The sequence below is a fragment of the Phalangium opilio genome, unplaced genomic scaffold (genome assembly GCF_054372755.1).
Source record: "Phalangium opilio isolate 3A_F unplaced genomic scaffold, DU_Popi_V2 ptg000081l_1, whole genome shotgun sequence".
Lineage (NCBI taxonomy): Eukaryota > Metazoa > Arthropoda > Arachnida > Opiliones > Phalangiidae > Phalangium > Phalangium opilio.
In genome coordinates this window covers 467,182-489,822 of record NW_028324188.1, presented here as the reverse complement: position 1 = coordinate 489,822, position 22,641 = coordinate 467,182, and the positions used below count along the sequence as shown (strand labels likewise).

The 22,641-nt window shown below is 36.6% G+C and overlaps 2 protein-coding genes and 2 long non-coding RNA genes across 4 annotated transcripts; all 4 read right to left on the bottom strand.

Annotated features, from left to right (window-relative positions):
• Positions 1-3,371: 3,371 nt before the first annotated feature.
• LOC149653811 (long-chain fatty acid transport protein 4-like) lies at positions 3,372-5,190 on the bottom strand. Its single transcript, XM_089846668.1, has 5 exons — positions 5,167-5,190; positions 4,186-4,329; positions 3,864-3,996; positions 3,602-3,754; positions 3,372-3,529 (listed from the first exon to the last, which is right to left on the bottom strand). The coding sequence occupies exons 1-5, from the start codon at positions 5,188-5,190 to the stop codon at positions 3,372-3,374; spliced, it is 612 nt and encodes a 203-aa protein (XP_089702794.1).
• A 6,904-nt stretch (positions 5,191-12,094) lies between these two features.
• Positions 12,095-14,052, bottom strand: LOC149653810 (uncharacterized). Its single transcript, XR_016370792.1, has 6 exons — positions 13,949-14,052; positions 13,700-13,818; positions 13,526-13,635; positions 13,253-13,306; positions 12,825-13,160; positions 12,095-12,625 (listed from the first exon to the last, which is right to left on the bottom strand). It is a non-coding gene; the product is annotated as an uncharacterized LOC149653810 (long non-coding RNA).
• Positions 14,053-14,181: 129 nt separating this feature from the next.
• On the bottom strand, positions 14,182-16,038 carry LOC149653809 (uncharacterized). Its single transcript, XM_089846739.1, has 7 exons — positions 15,902-16,038; positions 15,662-15,805; positions 15,481-15,561; positions 15,109-15,252; positions 14,913-14,988; positions 14,364-14,836; positions 14,182-14,287 (listed from the first exon to the last, which is right to left on the bottom strand). Exons 2-6 carry the CDS (start codon positions 15,758-15,760, stop codon positions 14,829-14,831), a joined length of 408 nt encoding a protein of 135 aa, XP_089702865.1. The 5' UTR covers positions 15,761-15,805; positions 15,902-16,038; the 3' UTR covers positions 14,182-14,287; positions 14,364-14,828.
• Positions 16,039-21,096: 5,058 nt separating this feature from the next.
• LOC149653808 (uncharacterized) lies at positions 21,097-22,388 on the bottom strand. Its single transcript, XR_016370793.1, has 3 exons — positions 22,128-22,388; positions 21,885-22,050; positions 21,097-21,679 (listed from the first exon to the last, which is right to left on the bottom strand). It is a non-coding gene; the product is annotated as an uncharacterized LOC149653808 (long non-coding RNA).
• Positions 22,389-22,641: the final 253 nt, after the last annotated feature.

Sequence of the window (22,641 nt, the reverse complement as noted above, 5' to 3'; positions counted from 1 at the left end):
CTAAATCAATTAAAATATTTGAAAAAAACCTTTAAAACAACGAACCTATGGAACAGTTGATCCTCTTCGATGGAACAGGGACTTGGCAGTACTACGTCATGCAACGTCAGGCTACCTTCCACTAGTGCTAAAAAACATACCAGGAGGAGGGGCTTATGTAGCTTTCATTCTGTTAAAAAAAACATACCATAATGGCGCTGGGGGCGGAGTTAAGCCTGAATTGCCAAGTCCCTACTAAGAGGGGAAAACATGGGGGTAAAAATTTGACTTCCATCTCGCTTTTTAGCGCCTGCGCTCTAGACTAAGGGGGATTTTGAGAGTGCGCAGAGACGCCAATGAATTAACCCCCCCCCCCAACCTTGTACGTCCCGACCCTAAGGGTTGCCCAAGGCTCCCTTTTTGTTACGTCAAAGCTAGTTCAATTCTGCCCCAAATGAGATTTTGTAGAAAAGCTAATTGGAAGCCAACAAGGCTCAACGCTAAGCCTAAACCACGTGGGTACTACCGGATTGCTAGGGTAAAAATGATGGCAAGAATGAAGCCAATACGCGCTAATCACGATGCACAATGATCCAAACAGCTAACCTTAAATTAAGCGACAATTCACCACTACAACTTGAAATCCTTCCCATAAATAAAACCTTAGCAATTCCGTATTTTATCAAGTTACCTAAATCATGGTCCCCAATTTCGATAGAAAAGAACATTCACATAATAAATACAAATGAAACCTTATGAAAAACAGAATTCCGTATTTTATCAACTAATAATGGGCTAAATAAGTTTATCTTAATCATGGTTTAAACCATTCAAATTAAACTCAAAAATTACTCTAATTACGATTATAAAATATTGTTGCAAAGAAAGGTTGCGCTTACCACTTCGGAGATACGTTGGACAAAGAATGAAACCACTTCGCAGTACGTTTCAGAAAGAATGAAACCACTTCGCAGTACGTTTGAGAAAGAATGAAACCACTTCGCAGTACGTTTGAGAAAGAATGAAACCACTTCGCAGTACGTTTGAGAAAGAATGAAACCACTTCGCAGTACGTTTGAGAAAGAATGAAACCACTTCGCAGTACGTTTGAGAAAGAATGAAACCACTTCGCAGTACGTTTGAGAAAGAATGAAACCACTTCGCAGTACGTTTCAGAAAGAATGAAACCACTTCGCAGTACGTTTCAGAAAGAATGAAACCACTTCGCAGTACGTTTCAGAAAGAATGAAACCACTTCGCAGCACGTTTCAGAAAGAATGAAACCACTTCGCAGTACGTTTCAGAAAGAATGAAACCACTTCGGAGATGAGTTGGACAAAGAATGAAATCTGAATATCCATAATGCTTCGAATTGTAGGAGTCAACCGCCAGGGGGAGGAAGGAAAGGAAAAATAGACCTTAAAAATAGGCCAAAAAAGGCGGGAATGTCATTTTTTTAAGGGAAGAAGGAATGGCTTAGAACGCGCGTCGTGTTTCCGCCAATTCAAAACCTTCTTGGAGGAAACAGACCTGTGAGATGGAGTTGAAACGAAATCCTCAAAGCGTTACGGTAGGGTCGACGTGTCACCTCTTTGGTGTGATTTTTTGGCCTATAGATAGTTTACAGATACTACAATGAGTCATTATTTAGGGGGGGATCAACAAAACGGATAAAAAGGGAAATGAAAAAACTCGCCGGGGTCAAAGTCTGAAAAAACGAATTTAAAAATGCCAAATTCCGAAACAAAATATTAAATGGCAAATTTCGAATTACGCTGTTAAAAAGACGCTTGAATTATAATAATATTATAATAAATTTAGCAAATTGTAATTACTTCATTATTACTCATTTAATATTTTTTTCTGGAATAAAAAGGAAATAAAAGGAACCAAGTTCCCCCTGGCGTAAATTTTTTCCTAGACTTAAAGGACAAGTGTCGTATAAATTTTGTTCCCGTCTTAAAGGACAAGCCTCACGTATATTTTGTCTTAGCTTTAAAGGAAAAGTATAGGCAAAATTTTCGAGTTTTAAAGGACAAAAGGCTCGCAACATTTAGGCTTAGCTTCAGAGAACAAACGCCAAGATATTCATAGTAGTAAAAAAACCTAATCCCGAGCTCCGAGCGGCGATTTGGGCCTCTAGATAAGTTAGAGATACATATAAAAACCCCATTACATTTCGAAATGAGATTAGGGGAGGGGAAGCGGCAATCCCAAGTCGTCCTTTCTTCGTGTAGCGTAATGTAACCACGACACTAATCTCCCCCAATGATTCCTTCAAATCAAAGGGTCAGGGGGTTGACCCCGGACCTCTTCCGAACGAAACTATTGTTGTCCCTCATACACGCGAAGAAGAGGCGGGAGGGTCATAGCGACAGAGGTAAAAAGGAATAACGTACTTTTCGCCGTCCCCGTCAGCAACGTCATCAAAACGTATTTTAAGTGAGTGGGCCAACAAGAATATTCAAATTTTCGTTACGTTTTGGAGGGAGGGGCTCTATACTGGGTGGTCTATGAGTCTGACTGAAGTAAATACTAACCGTTCTCTATTCCTGCTTTTAAAATTAAATATATGCCTGGCCAAATTCAAACCATGGAAAGAAATTTGTTTTCAAGCTGCAGGATAAACAACTTCCGGTTTCCGACGGCAGCTTATTCTTATTATTCGATATATACTCTGTAATTACACGCGGGTCTTTTTGCGGGCTTTTGAAAGGGGTAGTTTCACAAATATATTATTAAAAGTTTGCAATAATGGCGATAGTGGTTCTCGAGAATGTGGGGAATTGGCATTTAAAACAAGATTTTTCAACGGTCAATTCCGGAAAAATTATTTCGCTATCTATTATTTGCGAGGGTTTGTTTTGGCATTTTGAGTTGAAAAATAATTGGTTATTTCCCAAGTTGCCACGCGTTCCTACGTCAGCTCATAAATAATGGTTGCTATGACATTTGTTACCAAATCGGTTTATAGAAACATCAAAGAACTCTTGATTATTAAAGAGCCAGTTCAGCTCGTTCATATTATTATTATAATTATTATAGTATAAAACAACGTGTTTTTAATAGTGTAAGAAAACAAAAAGGAATTTTGGCATAGTTATTTAATAACTTATATACACACACACACATTTTATTTACAAACAGTATATTTTTTTAGTTCACCTTACGAAGATATTATATTTGAACTTTAGGGTTAAATTAATTAAACTTGTGTCCTAAAAAGTGTAGTGAAATTTTAAAGTTTAAAAATGCTTTTAATTCATCAAAATCGGAAAATTTAACTAGTTAGTCCATTATATTTTATAAAATTAAGTATTTGAAAATGTACGAAAATAATTAAGACAAGAGTAAATAGAATTTTCATTGGAAAATAAACAAAAACAAAGCTTTTAGAACCTAATTTTTCCTTGACAAATATCATCATAGGCATTTAAATCTAGCCTTTTGTAAGTACCCTCTTTAGGGTCCATATAAAACATAACGTCAGAAACAACGTTAGGGTTAAATCCTTCCTTTTGCAAATCAACTTTCTTGAACTCGTATGTCCCTTAAGTTAGATAACGGGCAGAATAAAAGATAAGTTAGTAAAACTGAAAGTAATTCAATTAAATTAAATTACCTGTTGATTCCAACTTTTCGACGACCCTAATAAACAATGGAATGGCAGAAGCGGGCAAGGACTTTCTCAAATCTTCTAGGAACTTTTTGTGGTCCATATTCTGAACTTCGGGGGACTCTGGTAGGACGACCATACCAGCTTTTCCCTCCATACCTGATACGATATTATTATTAATTGATTTTAAAACATTTGATGGCTGAAGGTGCAGATATTAAAGTTGCATGATACTGAATAGAAGTTGAAAACATTAGTATAACTTTACCTGGTACATCAACTCCAAAGACGACGCAATCAGCCATTTGCAAAACCCTACTGACGATGCCTTCAACCTCACTGGTTGAGACATTCTCTCCTTTCCATCTAATTATCTGCTTTATTTTATCTTCATCCGAAATCTAGAATTATCCACAGAAGTACCATGTTAAATCGCGTTATAACCGCCAGTTTTGTTTGTAAATAATGGGTTAATCACTAATTTTCGGATAACGGTTAGATAATGCCGAGCTCTAACATTAACTTCTTGTTGGTTCTCTTCCACTGAAAATGTAAATAATACACAAAGCCAAAACTGCTGTTATACTTACAAAGCCATAATGATCTTTTATTTCTTTTAGTTTTCTTTCAAATTCAATGCTGATCCTTTGATAATTCTGTAGAGATTTTGTGCGAAAAGCTATCAGCATTTTGCGTCTTTCATCGCAATCAAGTGCATCCGTGTTTTTGGCTTTCTTCGGATAAATAGAATAGAAAAGCAAATTTAAATCATGCAAATTTTGAACGATTAAAAAAAATTGTATAAGATTTTAAATTTAAATTGCCAAGACCCAAAGAGTTAAAAACAGTTAAGTTCTTTCGAACTCTGCGTGAAAGGCTGCACTTTTGGAATTTAAGAAGCTAAATACTTTGTATAGAAAATTCAAAACGTTGTTGTGGGTTTAAAAATGAGTACCAGAAGGGAATAATACGCGAAGGATGACACTCTCGCGTCCTCTTAATACTTTAGTTACGTAACCATGTAGGCGCCGATGTTTAAACAGTTAAAATAACGTGAACTGAAAGCCGGCGGTAATCGAACCAAAAAATTATTTCAACATCCTTATAACGAAAGTAAGAATTAATTTACAAAATTCAGGAATTTTATTGCTATAATTCGACATGGACTTGATATTTAATGTTTGCAACTAAAATTACTCATTATGATGTATAGATGAATGATTTAAACGGAGGGTTAAATTAAAATTAATTCAATCGTCAAGTTTGAAAATTAATTCAATTTAAATCAGAATCAACTAAATATATTTAAACATTGCAATATATTTTAAACCAAATGCAATTATTTAGGCGTTGTTTCTTTAATTACTCTCAATCACTAATTGCAATAGGGACTTGGCAGTACTACGTCATGCAACGTCAGGCTCCCTTCCACTAGTGCTAAAAAACATACAAGAAGGAGGAGGGGCTTACATAGCTTTCATTCTGTTAAAAAAACATACCATAATGGCGCTGGGGGCGGAGTTAAGCCCGAATTGCCAAGTCCCTATTGCAGCAAAACACTACCTACTCACCGTCGAACAGTCGCTTTCGGCCATTTCTTCCCGAAAATAATTAACTTAATTGACGAAATTATTCTATACTCGCCGCCGCCACCAACTTTAAATATCAAAACTTTCTACAACCGTATTCAGCAGCCGTATTTATCTGAAAATTGTCTAATGCGACCACGCCCCCGCGGCGTATTAGTGGGTCACGTGATATCTGTGACCCACGTGCTCCGTTTATTATGTGCACGTTGTTGTTGTTCTCCCACTTCCCCCCCTTTTTTTTGCATAATTGAATACATGTTTTTTAACTCATAATGTTTTTTATATTTGCATAGAAGCCGACACGTTAAAGGCTTAGCGAATATGTATAATACTTAACTAAATAAATACACTGTATAAATGTTTTGTCGGATTTATATGATTTAATAAGCCTTTTAGATTAATTAGGCTTAAGATAGGCCTACGTTAAACATTCATTTTGCACGCGCTGCTGGGGGTTATTAGGCTAGGGGGATGAAATCGCAGTACCCTCTCAAACCCACTCCTCCGCCAGAGCGATATGCTGGTTCAAGGGATCGTTCATAAAATTGTGATGTTACTAAAAAAGTAAATATGAGGCTATGCTTCTGAGGCCGCTTCAGAAATACCTAGAGACAGATTTTCTAAGAATAATATACAATGCCTGTATAAAGCCAATACTACAATATGGCAATATATTCTATCACAACACCACTAAATCAAATCAGTCTAAATTAAGTTCTTTAAATAATATGTGCGCTAAACTTATATCCAACACTCGAAAATACTCCTCCGCGACTGTCGCGAGGGAAGTCGCAAATATAAATACTATGAACTTTAACTATTACTTTGACCTTCTAATTTTCATGTTTAAAGTGAGAAATGGCCTTTTCCCAAAATAAGACAAGAGTGTTAAATTTCAAGGCATAAAATGTTGGAATGAACTAGAAAACATATCACAAAATTATAACTTCAATAACGCTTTTTAAAGATGCCATGAGCAATCATGTTGCGCCGAAACTAAGTCAATGACGCTACGATTACCTGTAAACAAAAGTTAACAACTGCCAATTTAGGCCCCATATTTTTTAACCTAACTTATTTTATATTACTTTTGTATTACTTTTATATTTTAAATTAACTCTGGACATCATTGTAAATAAGGTCTACACCTTAATGATTGCTCCAATAAAAAAGCCTTTATTATTATTATTATTAAGAGTGACGTTACAACCCAAATCGGCGCCGAACATAAGCAACGCTCTCTGAGATACATTTTCGATAAAAACTAAACATTTAAATTGATACATAAATAAAATAATTTTAAAACTCGCGTTTAATTCATAAGACAACAGTAAATATATATTTTAATCTTAAGTAACAAACAAAATTTCAACCCGACGTACTATGACGTCATCAGTAATGGCTTCCCAAATCGAGAAAACGGTGTAATATTTTGATGATCATTTTGAGTGTTTTATATAATTATTTAATAGTTATATTTACTTTCGTGGATATTTTTAATTAATTTAATTACTACGATTGCTATTCGGAAGTACTTTAAGTATTTAAAAATCTTGCATATGAAATTAGATAAAAACTAGTTTATTGTGAACAAAAAGTAAACATTAAATTGGTAAATATTTAAAAATAAGTTTAATCTAAAACAGTGTAATTCATCCTTAAAAAGTCTTTATATAAGCATTTAACAACAACTGCATGCGATTCTAATTAAAATTACTTATTTAAAACTGAGCAGTTTTAAAAAAAAAAAAAAATTCTCGAGAGCAAAATTCGATGAAAACGTGTTAAGAAAACCATAACCAAGTGCATTAATTTGGGAAAATACTTTGCAAAACATCAAATTTGAAGTAATTTTATACTGATTGTAAAAGTTTAACAATCTAATTAATGCGGTTGAGATTCCAATGCGGAAAAACCTCAATCAAAATATCAGCAATTATATCCTTAAAAGGAACTAAGTCTTTATGATTCTTTCTTACTTTATTATCCCTTGATTCCTTAATGATGTTTTCGGCTACAGTCTTCCTGTAAACGGCACGAGAGAGGTAATACTTCAAAAGATTCAAGTCGTATTCAGCCAAATAGTAGACAATATCACAACGACTACATATATCCTCGGGGTAACCCTTGGGTCCAATGCTGTCGATTACCATTTTAATGGATACATCGTCTTTGAAAATACACAGTTCAAAAAAGACGCGAGGCAACCGCAAAGAACCTTTAATAACTTTATTTAAGCCGTTTTTCGAGAATCTGCTCCAATAGTATCTGAACGAAATCTTTTTGTTGTAACGTTTGAAATACCCCAAGGATCCATCAGCTAGCTTTAACAATTCATTGCCATTTGCATTTTTTGTGCCTTTCATCTTGCCTATGTACTGGTCAAATGCCTTTAGAAACTCGGTGTTTGGCCATGCAAAGAAATCTAACTCTGTCATTAACGTTGTAATATCGCAACTAGATACGAGATCGCACATTTCCGTAACATTGAATTTACTTAACACATAACCAAACACCGATTCGTCGCAGTCTAAATAAAAGCTTGGAGACGATGATTTGAAACTATTCAAGGCCTCCATTTTTTTTTCAACACTTAAACTATTAAATAGAAATTTCACTGTGTCAATAGTATAACCACTATAGACAACCCTAAGGAAACATTTTACATCAATAGACCTTCCAGAAAGATCTAACCATCGGTCTAGATCGTAATTTGGTATGTTCAGCAAGTGTTCGTCTAGTTTATAAATCCAGTATTGTACCACCAAACTTTCATCATCGAAATCCTTTAACTCCCGTTCTTCTCTGACTCGTGGCCACAGTTCTCTAACTTCATCCTCCAAACAGTATTCGCATGCCATGTCAAAACTGAATGACAAATCGAGGTCACTTTGATTCTCTAGCAGTAACCTGGCCATCTTGGGTCGATTCAATGGGCCTTCAACCGTCCAACTCAAATTGGAAACTTGCTTTTCCAAGGTGGTGTCATTGACGCGGTCTTTAATTTCTTTAAGCCACTTCATTATTTCATGTCCTACATCAGTCAATATCATCATGGTCGTTTCTTTAAAAAGTGTTGGTATGTTGGAACGCTCCAATTCGGCAATTGCTTGGTCGTTCAATGGCTTGGCCTCCAGATAGTAGCGGTTGAAGTTGCGGTCGAACTTAAGTTTATCCAGAAAAGATCGTAAGGATTGTTTATTCGCCTTAACCCAAACTGACGAGGCGAAATTGGTCAAGGCTTGACGTTGCAAAGAAATCATAGGCAGTTTGGCCAGCTCCATTTTGAATAATTCAGGACGACTTTCGTATGGATGCGTAGACGTTTAGGGATTCTCAAAAGCGAGTAATAAACTTCACTGAATTTCGTGGCTATTCAGAATCCGTAATTTATTCGTTGGGGCTTCTCGCTGTTTTTCAAATGCGACTTACCTAAAAACCATATAAGAACGAATGGCTATTATTAATTGTTTACATCCGAAACGACAAAGAAAACCATGACTTAATGAAGCCATAGCGAAAAAACCGACCCCCCCCCAAAAAAAACCATGAATTCCTGCAGCCATAGCATCATAAGACATGAATTCATGTAGCCATATAGCAAAATAAAACATGAATTCTTTAATTTTACCCTTGTATTGACTCAATTTTGATACAAACGGCAAAACTTAAGTTACGACTATTCAATTTTAGAGACTTCCCTAGATAACAAACTTTATTCTTTTTTTCTCTCAGTTCAACAATAAAGAATGAAATTACTGAAAGGACGCAACGACTACAATTTCAATTCGGAAGTTGAAGTAAGAACTTTGTCGTGACAAAAAATAGGAAACATAAATTTGTAAAAACCCCAAACATAAGAGTAAGATACTGAGCTCAGTGTAATTAATCACTAAACGATCTTTACAGAAGTATTTAACCACAACTGCATCCAATTCTAAATTACTTGAAAGCAGTTTTTTTAAAAAAAAAATTCTTGAGAACAAAATTCGATGAAAACATGTTTAGAAAAATAAAGTGCATTAAATTTAACAATCTAATCAAAACGATTAAGATTCCAATACGGAAAAGGCTCGTACAAAATGTCAATAATGATTTCCTTAAATGAAGTAAGAAACAACGAGCCTTTGATATCGTAAGGTGGCTTCCGGCTATCCTCTAAGGTATAATGCGCGGAACTTTTCCTTTAACCTAATATAAACTCCATTGATCTAAAATTGTTTTAAATTTACCTAAAAATAATCCCTTTTACCTAAATTAATGCAAATTAAACTTAACTAAAAGAAACTACATTAATCTAAATAAATTTCCAAAAAATAACCCCTTTAACCTCAATTAATTTGAAAGAAACTTAATTAAAAGGAAATAAAACAATTAAAATATTTCCTAAAAGTAATCCCCTTAGCCACAATTTGAAAAAAAACTTTGCGACCTCCCCGCTAGACGGCCCAGGAAGCTGAACCTTAGACCTGTCGTCTGCTCGAGAGCCGGGATTGGCCGATCTCCGGAAGCCCGAGGGGATATATTTCGAATGTAGCCCGTGAATCAGGGCAGTAGGAGGAATACCGGCATCAGAACCAGTTAATAGAATAATTGACTTTGTTTACTAACGGATTAAATATTTAAGTAACCGGATTTATGTTCTGATAAATAAGTTTGATTGAATTTATTACGTAGTCGTGTGTTTTCGGTTTATGATTACAAAACTCGCGGTTACAATTGGAGGCACCGCCGAGATCACCTTTTGCGCCATTGTTTTCCGGGGTTTGCGTCGATACGGACGTTTGACTCTTGCGCTTTCACCGAGTGAACTTTGTTTTTGCGTGCCGCTATCGGACTTGGTAGTTGATGTACGTTTTTCCGTGTTCCCTCTGCACAACGTGGGATATTGGGCACCCTGCAGTGAGCCCCTGACCCGGCTTTTGGGATCTATCAGCGTCTTCCGCAGAGTCAACTGGAACAATCTACTACTACCTGCCAACCAGGAATCTACGGACGATAAGTTGCTTTTACAAAATTTCTTTACTCGGTTTTTCTCTCTGTATATTGGCCCGGCGTTAGCAAAGGGGTGATATAGGATTCCCCAGTTACTAGACCCATGTGATAGGGCGGGGCTTGAGACTGAACTCTTTGTATCGGCGTCCGCCAGCGCCCCACTCCCCAGTTTTCATTGAGACGCCATTCTCTGACGATTGCCGTACTTTTTGTCAAACCAGTTTTTTTTAGTCAGACCGAATTAGAAGAAACATTTTTTTTTCTCTCTCTCCCTTAGTGCCTTATTGAATACGGACAATTTTTCGGTAAGGTTATGTATTTAATTCTTCCTTGGGGGCAGTTTTGATTGTATGAATTGACCGTGAAACAGTTATCCTAAGCCTCGGTCGCTATTATTGTTACGCTAACAACTGGCTAGGGGGAAGAGATAGTCTGAGGTCACGCAGCCCCTCTCTATTTGGAATTTTTGCGTGTAGAATACTGTTTGCAACCGTTAGGGGGGATGAAACTCCAGTAAGAGATAGAAGGGTGTGACGTTTCAGGGTCAGAACTGTTAGCCCCCTTTTGCGTGTCAGGTCCGCCTACATTTAGGGGCCGCCAAATTGGGCCTTGGTCTTCTTGTACTTATTCTTAGCCTCCTAGGTCAATTTATTGACTTTCAAGCGGCTTTATCATAATTGAGAATTCGATCAAGCACCTTTTTAAGGTTGCTTAGCTAAATAGTACAGTTTAAAATTATTATTTCTCAGTTACTATTAGTGTATTCCATAAAGAGCAATTAAAACAAACCCCGAGTTCCCAATTAGAACTTAGGAGAGGCTGTTTGAAAGCCATGTGGGATTGAAATAATCTGGCTCGCTTTAGTTTATTAAGAGGATTATATTAAAAGTTGAACATTTTTAAGCAAGCACTAAGTCTAACGTGGATTTACATTTGAGCTAGCACCTGTGCTAATGCCACACCATCAGACAGTTCAACAGCGGTGCTATGAGGCGCTTGAACTTTGAATGTTTTAATCTAATAAGGGATTTAATTTTAAATATTTTCTAGTCAATATGTAATAGACCCTAAGATTAAAAAAACAAGCTGGGCAGTCAAAAGCTGAGAGGAGCAACCCCCACGAAAGGGGGGTGGAAAGGGAGGGAAATTCGGTTCAGTTCAGTTCTTTGACCAATGAAATACGTTATTTTCACCTCCCGAGTCCCACAGTTCAGGCTAGGAAATAAGACAGGTTTACAGGTCAAAAACCAGTTTATTAATAGCTTGGACCACTTTTTTTATTCAAAACGTGAGGGTCACTGGTCCCAATGACCAGTTTATTAATTCCTACTTTTATTAAAAATTGATATGGGGACCTCCTTAATTATTTTCATTTTAACATAAATTTCGACTCCAGGAGTCCAGTTGTGTATACAACCCTAAGCCGAGAGAGATTTTTTTTAGAGGAGAGAACGACCACAAGTCCTGGGACCAGTAGAAAAATAAATAGGGGAAGGGTCACTGGTCCCGGGACCAGTTTTATATTTAAGACATCGGGGGTCACTGGTCCGGAGGACTAGTTCAGAAATAAACCATATTTCCAAGCCTGGACTCCCACTCCCAAATTTTCCCTAATCATAATATCGTCTGCTCGACCAAAATCCAAACATTAGGCTTAAGCTTGTTGATTTAGCGATCTTTACTTAATGCCGAGTTTACCCTCGTAATATTGTATATTATATTTGAGATATTTTGTAAATGGGGAACTTTTATATAGATCATATTATTCAGACAAAAACTGGTAGATTATTTTATTATTTACCCCCTACCGCTTTTCTACCCTCTGGGGGCTTTTCGCCGGACGACGCTTTTCCAAAGGACTATTGGAGATTTTAAATTTATTATATTGAAAATTTTTTATATTCATATCCTCTTTTGGAGCGCTATAATAAAAACCAAAACTTAATCCCTCTTTTATTGACGAGGTTAAATGGACTATTCAAGGCCGAGTTCCAAAACGCGAGCAAACTGACCATCGAGATCTAGGTTCTACAGTTTAACGCGAGAACTCATCAGCCTATCAGACTTGACCAGGCTTAGGGGGCGAAATATAATAAACACCCGCCAAATTTCTGCTGATGATTTTACTGTCAACAATCTCGCGTTCATAGCCTTTTATTTCTTCGACATTTGGGATTTTTAAATCGGTTATTTGTCGACCTAATATCTCCGGTCGAAAAAGGGGAAAGATTTTCTCCGTGAACTTTCCATTCTAGAATAATTTTAATTAAATTAAAAACTTTCTTTAACTAAACGCGTTAATCAATTAAATAATGACTAGGTCCGAGCGAGTTGTTAGGAGTTAACGCGACACATTTTAAGTTCATTTGGCGCCATTTGAATGCCAAATTTGACCAGTGAGTCTGATATTTTGTCCGTCGAATAGACGCTTTCGGCCATTTCTTCTCTGAAATTACAAAATATTAACAATTACGTAATTACTAATTAACTTAATGAAGTTGGTGGTTTTTAAGGCCGCCATTCACACTTAGTAATGGCAATCGGAGCGTCTTCTGACCCCATAGTCCAATTTGATTTTAATAATTAAGTATAAATTAAATTAAATAAGCCCCCTTAAAAATTAATAATTAAAATACTTGACTTACTGTTGGCAAAGAAGGTCCTTTAAAGAGTGCCGTCCCTGAATCAACACTTAGGGACCAGTCCCTTTGGGTAATTATATTATTGTCCTTACTAGCGTCTGTTCTGATTTGCGCGGTATTACAAGCCGCCTGATTTTCCTCCAAATCTTGAACACTGGCCTCCAGTTCCATGATCCCTTGATAGTTTGTGTTGGGACTATACAGGGTAGCTTCTCGCGCGCCTTTCTAGGCCTATAGCCGCTTTTTCTATCGCTGGACCCGCTGGTGAGTCCGGCCACCAGCAGAAGATTAACACCCTGTTTGTGTTCTAACAAATCTCCCGGTGATTGCGTGTAACCCCTAACAAAAATAACTGATACTTAATATGCCCGCTAGTAAGGATAAATGCCACATTTGTGACAAACCCTTCTGGGGACAAGAACACTATGTACCTTGTCGCGAATGCCTGGCTAGAGTCCACGGTAAAAGCTGCGAGCAAGGTATCACTAAGTAAACAAGCATTAAGTAGCGTTAAAACGATGATTGCAAGGGACAACTAGTCATTATTATCAGAATTTGTTGCTATCATAAAGGACACATCACATCCCGTGATTGATGAGGATTCTAGACCTGTTACGACAGCATGACCCCAGAGTTCAAAGCAGAAATAGCTAGGCTAATGAGGGAGGAGATAGTGACTAAAGTCTACACCAGTTAGCACTTACGGTTTCGCCACCCGCCCAACGTCTGTGTTCCCCCTTTCCACCGTTAATATATTCTTTTATACTAAAATTGAAATTGTCCTTCGTTAGTCCACGATCTTTTACTTTTTTAACTGCAAAATAAAGGGCTAATGAGGGAGGAGATAGTGACTAAAGTCTACACCAGTTAGCACTTACGGTTTCTCCATCCTCATTTTCATTTGCCCACCGTCTGTGTTCTCCCACTCCATCGTTAATGTATTCTTTAATTTTGAAGTTAGAATTCTCCATTGTCAGGCCATTGTTTGCGTTTTTAACTGCAAAATAAAGATGAATTATTAGAAATTTCGATTAAATCAAAGCTTTAAACGTAAACTTGAGAGGTTTTGAAACCTCGGGGAAAGAGCGTACCAGCTACTAAACTGGTCTACACCAGTTAGCACTTACGGGTTCCTTGGGCCAACGGTGATGCTCACCAACTCCATCATTTATATATTTTAAAGTTTTAAAATCAAAATTTTCATTTTTGAGTGTTATTTTTCCTTCAGCGACTGCAAAATAAAGATCAATTATTAGAAATTTCGATTAAATCAAAGCTTTAAACGTAAACTTGAGAGGTTTTGAAACCTCGGAAAGAGCGTACCAGCTACTAAACTGGTCTACACCAGTTAGCACTTACGGTTTCGCCACCCGCCCAATGTCTGTCTTCGCCTTCTCCACCGTTAATGTATTGTTTAATTTTGAAGTTAAAATTCTCCTTTGTCAATCCATTATTTACTTGATTGACTGCAAAATAAAGATCAATTATTAGAAATTTCGATTAAATCAAAGCTTTAAACGTAAACTTGAGATGTTTTACCACCTCAGGAAAGGAGCGCTATTATAAAAACGAAAACTTGATGAATTTTTTGAGTCAAGAGGCAATCAATCAATGCATTCTCTCTTGATATTGGAATTCAGTTTCACGTTGAGACTTTTAGCTGTTGACAGCCATTTCTAATTCAGCTTGCAGTTGCGCAAAGTAACACTTTTCTCTCTTTTTCTCTTGTTCTATCATGAACTGCAGGGACTTTTTTTTTTCGAGTCTTCCATGCCGCGCGGATCTTGCTTCAATTGGTTCTTGGCAGCCATTGAGAATAATTAAGGCGCCATAAGATGCAGATGGCCTTTGTTATACTTACATCGGCATATTTATCCATTATTACTTTGAATTTTTGTTCGAATTCCGATTTAATCCTTATATAATTTTCTAACGATTTTTTTTTTATTTCTTCTAAACTCTCAGCTTCATCTCGAATTTTTGTTCGAATTCCAAGTTTATCCTTTTTTAATTTTCTTCGGATTTTTTTAAAAACTCCGTTAAAAAACGGCGTCTACGAAAAACGGGGTAAAATACATAATTAATATTCACCTTTGCTGTCTTCAACTTCAGTGGTGCTTTGTGTTACTTGTGAACTGCCAACTTCATCCTGCTTTTCAATTACTTCCTGATTAGGAATTTTCGGATAACGGTTAGATAATGCCGAGCTCTAACATTAACTTCTTGTTGTTTCTCTTCCACTGAAAATGTAAATAATACACAAAGCCAAAACTGCTGTTATACTTACAAAGCCATAATAATCTTTTACTTCTTTTATTTTTCTTTCAATTTGAGCGGTGATAGTTTTATAATTTTTTTGGGAATTTTTCCGGAAAGCAATTAGAATTTTCCGTCTTTCATCTGAAGAATTCTTTTTGGCTTTATCGGGTCTCTTCGGATAAATAGAATAGAAAAGCAAATTTAAATCATGTAAATTCGATTAAATTAAAAAAAAATTGCATAAGATTTTAAATTTAAATTGCCAAGACCCAAAGAGTTAAAAACAATTTCCGATTATCTTCTTTCGAACTCTGCGTGAAAGGCTGCAGTTTTGAAATTTAAGAAGCTAAATTTTTATATAGAAAATTCAAAACGTTGTTGTGGTATTAAAAATGAGTACCAGAAGGGTAGGTGTTTCATCCGTAGCAGGAGCTGCTGCAGCTGCTTCAGCCGTCCTCGCCCTCGTCCTGGCTCTCTTCGGCTAAATAGAATAGAAAAGCAAATTTAAATCATGCAAATTTTGAACGATTTCCACTGAAAATGTAAATAATACACAAAGCCAAAACTGCTGTTATACTTACAAAGCCATAATGATCTTTTATTTCTTTTAGTTTTCTTTCAAATACAATGCGTATCCTTTGATAATTCTGTAGAGAATTTGTGCGAAAAGCTATCAGCATTTTGCGTCTTTCATCGCAATCAAGTGCATCCGTGTTTTTGGCTTTCTTCGGATAAATAGAATAGAAAAGCAAATTTAAATCTTTTATACTCTTTATATATATATATATCGATAAAGGCGGATAGTAGAACGTCTCCGCTACCTCTTTCTCTTTTTTAATTCGATGAACGATATCCCATTTATACTCATTTATATAACGAGACTTCCCCCATTCGGTGCGAAGTAAAAAACTTCGATTATTTCTTTGCCATTTCTCAACCTATGGACTAGGTGTCTTTGATATTCTTTATGTAACGATAAAGAAACGTTGAGTTAACGTAAACAAGTTAGGTTACGTTAGTTTACAATCTTACTTAGTAGAAAAGGTGCTTTAAGTGGGTCTGTTTCATCTCCTCCTGTTGCCATTTTTATTACTGAAATTAAAGGGAAAGTAAAATGAACACTTAGAAGGATCCAAACCGAAAAAACGTTAAGCCTTCGTTCTTTTTTTTCCGAAAAATACTGAAATTAACGCAAGTACTAACGAGCCTTCCCCCATTCGGCGGATAGTAGAACCGGAGTCTAAGAAGTTAGGTTAGATTAGATTAGTTTACGTTTCTACCATGTTCAAACGGCTTTTGGAAAAGTGGCTGTTTTTCGTGCCGATTAACCAATCTGCGTTTATAGCCTTTATAAACGATAAAGAAACGGCGTTTAAAAACGACAAATATCTCATTCAAAGCCGAATCTAGTTTGCCTTTTCTTCGCGACTCGAGCGCATTTCTCTAAATTTCTTTAGATTCCCTGCTGGGCCTAAATTTGAGCGAACTGAAGATAAACAAGAGTTTCCTTCAGAGGAATACTAATATTTGCGAGGAAACATTTCGTTTCGATGCTCAGTTTGCTAGAATCCTTTTCGCTGGAACTCGGCCTTTAAATTACAGTATAACTCACGAGCCTTCCCCCATTTCGGCGTATAGTAGAACCGGAGCCTCCGAGATATTTCTCTCCTCTCCCTCCTCTTTTCGGCGGTCTCCCTCCTCTTTTCGGCGGTCTCCCTCCTCTTTTCGGCGCAAAGTAGAAAACTTCAATTCTTTCTTTCCCATTTTTCATCCTTTGAACTAGGTGTCTTTCATAATCTTTATATAACGATTAAGAAACGTTTAGTTAACATAAACAAGTTAGGTTACATTAGTTTACAATCTTACTTTAGTAGAAAGGGTGCTTTAAATAAATTATTATTGTTATTAAAGAAATAAGTGCTGATAAAACGAAACTAGATTAACTGAGGAGGGGTTCTATTAAATTCAATAATGCCTTTCCCCCCAGTATTCGCGTATCTAGTAGCGTTTCTTTAGCACGCGGGAGACTCTCTAAGGGCATTTGATTACATTTGTGATTAAATGCCCAAGTGTGTCAACCAGCCTTCACGTTGGCGAGAGTTGTAAGTACCACTTTGTTCGTATTAAAATAGAACGAGGCTTGGTTCTGATAAAGTTGTACTCCAAACCGACAATCGTCTCAATTACCTCCTATCCTTAAATTTGGAAGCTCGACGGGAGAAACATTTCTACAGGCGCTCTTAGTAAATATATGGGTTCTTAGAATCCTAAAATTCGGCTTTCCATCAATGTTATTCGGTTTGGAGCTTCAATAATCCGTGCATGGCAAATGCACGACTACAAGTCCAAACTCTTACTATTTTAAACTTTCAAAGCGGGAAACTAATAGGTTGACGCTAAACTAACAGAAAAACACCTGAAAGTATAGGTTTAATATGTTTTATGAATACAACATTTGGGTTAATTTCACTATAAAATATTTTTTCCTTATTCTCTAAAGGCTATTCCTGTTATAAACTAAACAGTTTTTGGTATAGGCTTAAAAACATACTTAAATTTAATCAAGATCGTGCGCGCCAATTTTAAGATTTTCAACATTTAAGTTGAATGTTACGAAAAAAAATTTTTCAGTTTTCTAAGGTTTGATTGTCTAGATGGCTAACTTCCGGGGCGAGTGAACATCGAGGGTAAAGAATACAGACGAAATCGCGTAGTACTCCGTCCAGGTCTCGAGGAACATTCCTCCTCCCTTGTACCTGAACCTCTCTCAAACCCTCCTGTCCCTATTGTTTTACCCTTGCAGTTGCCAGTCACTACAACGCAGAGTTCTAGACCGCCTCCGGATGAGTCCCACCCTCAGGCAACACAAATGCCAACAACTGAACATCCTCGGAGTCACATGCCATCCAGTGTTCCTAGGCCTCAAAGAAGTCCGTCCAGCAGCTTCTCATCTCCTATGCCTACCAGACAGACTTGTCCGTCAATCACGCAGTGGTCGCGTTATAAGACCGCCACTTAAACTCAATGACCATGTTTAAACTAACTAAAAAAAGGGGAATCAACCTAGATGGCGCTAGGGTTTAAGAAATGTACTTCTCTCAGTCTCTATGTATAAGATATGCATGTAATTTGTAACCAGTCTCAACTCATTGTGTTAACCATTAAGACGTACTATTATTTTCTCTAATAAACTTAAATTCGTTTTAACAAATAAGATAATGAAACAATATCATTTAATTAAGCCATTTGGAGTAATTAGGCTTAAGATAGGCCTACGTTACACATTCATTTTGCGCGCGCTGGGGGTTGTTGGGCTAGGGGGATGAAATCGCAGTACCTCCACTCCTCCGCCAGAGCAATATGCTGGTTTAAGGGATCGTTCGTAAAATTGTGATGTTAAGAGTGACGTCACAACCCAAATCGGCGCCGAACATAAGCAACGCTTTCTGAGATACGTTTTCGATAAAAAACTAAACATTTAAATTGAAACATAAATAAAATAATAATAAAACTCGAGTTTAATTCATAAGACAACAGTAAATATGTTTCAATCTTAAGTAACAACATGAGTTAATATGTTAGCTCCCTATAAGTTACTCAGGCTCCATAGGCGTAATGTATCCAGCGATTTCTTCTCATTTCGCCCGCGCGGGAAAAAATCAGAATGTTGCGCTCTCTCTTGTCGAAAAAAAATCCCGCTCGTACGGCTCCTCGACCTCGAGTCGTCGGCTGCTTTTTCACCAAGGGAGTGTTTTAGTCGTGAATGTTTATGTTTTAACAATTTAACATTATATCATGGCGTTTGTGTCAGTACTGAGACAAAAAATGCAGGAACTCAATGCAATTTGCCGATATTGATAAATAATACTAAAGATAAGAGTTGTTATTGTTACTTGAAACGAGAAAATTATACAACAGCTAAATCCAATCCACTGATCTCTTAACTGTTTTCTTAACCGAGGCTACTGAGCGAAATATTCGGCTGCTTAAATAGCTCCGATATCATTGGCTAGCTTCCACTACACGCGCTTCCGGGGAAAACCGGAAAGAAGAGTAAATAAGATTTTCGTTCCCGTGGCGGCCGCAGAGCGTCGCATATAATTGGGAAGCCGGTGGCGCGGGAGAAAACGCTGGAGTATAAAAATGAATTGCCTGAGTAACTTATAGGGAGCTAACATATTATTAACTCATGGTAACAAACAAAATTTCGCTGTTCTTTTGACTCGAGAGAGTTTCTCTCGCTTTAGTGGCTTCATAGTGTTCCACCAAAGAGAATGGAAGTAGAGGAGTGGAAGGAATGCCTCAACTTGTTGCCCTTTTTCCTGGTACAGGGCTAAATTAAACGGGCCGGAAGCTCTCATGTGCCAACATCATTATTTGCGCTTGGAGAGCGGGGGACCTGCCACTCGATCCTTGGGGTTTATAGTCTCTATGATTTCGGGGAGAAGAACCTGAGAGGAGACTTATACTATTTTTAAACTCGTCTGTCTGTTTAAGTTTGGACTTTTAGTTTTTTTTTTTTCATTAATATATATATATATATATATAAGCTTGTTTTAGTTTTGGTTTGAGTTAAGAAATTGATGTCATGGATACCAAGGACTACACCCTTTACTACGAGGGCTAGTCCGGGCTTGTTTGGGGTCATTATATAGGCTATCCCCCCTTTAATAGTACATTGGAGCAAGGATTATTTAAAATGTCTAAGGATAGAATGCAGAGAAGGAAATATCGAAGGTAGATGTTCCAAACGGTACCTAGCGGGCACAATCGGCAAACCGGAAAGCCAATATTTTGAAGCGTCAACACGTGACCGGGTTCTTGAAAGTTTTGTTGCTCTCTACAAAAACCTAAGCCTTGCCTATTAAACTAAATTAGTGTCAACTCACCTCGTATATTCTTGCACTGAATGTTTGCTTTAGTCAAGGATTATTGCTTTAATCTATTATTAAAATTAAATTATGATTTTTAGGAACTAACCTCATTCTTGAATCTTGAACTAAATGTTCTTAACGACCGTTGACAATTCGAAAAAGAACTCTATACAGCATGCTTTCGAAAACTATTTCTCTTTCGTCTATGCTTTCGCGATAATAAGATAGATGGCGCCATATTTATATTTCTTTTCCGTTTGACGCACCAAAACAGTAGGTGGAGAAGAGGGGGATGGGTTAAAATTTCGGAACAACTAGAGAACATTCCCTTACTATAGAGATCTGTGTGTGTGTTTTATCCTTAGACATTTTAAATAATCCTTGATTGGAGGGCCGAGTAGGTAAAAAAAGGTAAGAATTTTCCAATGAGATAGATAGAGTTCCAATTCAAATCGGCTTACCGCGATACACATTGTTTTTATCAAGCAAGTTTATCAAAACATGACAGCGCCACCTGTGAGCTTTTAGGTGAACTAATTACAACTTTTACTCGCTTTTTTGCAATCAGAAACATCGTTGATTTTTATTTCATCTATTTATTAGATTAAAAAGGACTAGAGTTTTTATTATTTAACTCGCTTATTTTATTTAACACGTTTAAAAAACTATTTTGACAGCAGACGGTAATAAAAAAGTTCTTCAAGTCATTAATAGGTGGCGCCACCCGTATTTGATAAAGATTCATGCTCGACAAAAAGTGTATCGCGAATCGTCAATCTCGAGATCCCACTTTGTGACTCTAGGTTTATATATATATTCTATCTCATTGGATTTTTCCAATAAAGTGGAACAATATTTGGGTGGATGATGTCATGGCTGCCATCTTGGATCCATGCGTATCTGTATAGCTATCACTACTGATATGTTCCATAAGTTTGTCACTGGTCAATGAGAGCTTGTCATGAAGTGACGCAGGTCATAGATTCGATGTAAAGCGATGCCTGGTGAGGCGCTGTCAAAGGCTTAGGACAGACTAAATAGAAAGATGGAAGTCTTGCACAATTAACCGAGTGTAGTTAGTCAATACTCGCTCAAGCATTACGAAGTATAGGTAGTAGCGTCATACTTACGGAACATATCTTACCAACTTATAACAAGTTTTGTTTTTATTGAGCAAAAATATTTACACGTCTTGTCAAGACATTTAAGAGTAGGAAACTAAATCTTATAGAAACAAAGAATTCTTGATTATTAAAGAGCCAATTCAGCTCGTTCATATTATTATTATAGTATAAAACAAGGTGTTTTTAATAGTGTAAGAAACCAAAAAGGAATTTTGGCATAGTTATATCATAACTTATATACACACACATTTTATTTACAAACAGTATAATTTTTTTTTAGTTCACCTTACGAAGATATTATATTTGAACTTTAGGGTTAAATTAATTAAACTTGTGTCCTAAAAAGTGTAGTAAAATTTTAAAGTTTAAAAATGCTTTTAATTCATCAAAATCGGAAAATTTAAACTAATTTTATAAAACTAAGTATTTGAAAATGTACGAAAATAATTAAGACAAGAGAAAATATAATAATGGAATAATTAACCTTGAAAAAATTAAAAACATTAAATTCCATTTAAAATCAATTAATTTTTAAGCCAATCATCTTCATCCTCGTCGTCATCGGCAAATAATGCGAGAGGTGGGGTTGTGACCTCCAAGTCTGGGGGGAAAAATAGTACTAGTTACTTCATATGAAGACACACGACGTGGGTCAAAGTTCAAGGTCTTTCTACTTCCAATTTTTACTTTTAGGCATAAAGGGACAATGAATTACGACGAAATATGTTGTTTGTTCATGTTGAGACGTGTTTCCCCCCCCCCCCCAATCCTTAACATTTTACATTGTATGAGGCAAATAAGCTAACCTTTGTCTTGGTGTCAAAGAAATGGTATTTCTTCTTGGGGTCATCAGCGTCCAAAGAAGGGGAAAGCGGCGATAGCAACGGCTGATGTTGTATGGCGTGCGCAGAATGAATTAGAGCTCGGCATTATCGAATAAATTATCCGCTTTATTTGATCTTTATCCGAAATCTAGAATTATCCACAGAAGTACCATGTTAAATCGCATTATAACCGCCAGTTTTGTTTGTAAATAATCGGTTAATCACCAATTTTCGGATAACGGTTAGATAATGCCGAGCTCTAGATGGGCTTTGTTAAATTTACATCGGCATATTTATCCATTATTACTTTAAAGTTTTCGTCAAATTCCAAGTTAATTCTCCTATGATTTTCTTCCGCATTTTTTAAGATTTCCTCCAAAATTTGGCGTCTCTCACGGAGTCTACGAAAAACGGGGTAAATCAATTTTGTACGCGTAATATCGACTCTATTAGATTAAAATCGCGTAGAATTTTTAGCCAAAAAACTATTTATCCACGACCCCTGATGAAACGATGAAATTCTCGCAATTAATAAAAGGTGCGAATAAAATCAAGGGCGATCTTATAATCTGGGAGATACCGCCGCTATTATTAAAGAGCTATAGTACTAATAAAAATTAATTCCGTTTGGTCTTAAATTAAACGCAGCGAATGCCACGCGTATTTGGTATTATGAAGTTGGGAGATGCGGTCGCTTACTGTATATTTGGCTCGGTAAATTGACTAGGTCACTACCTCC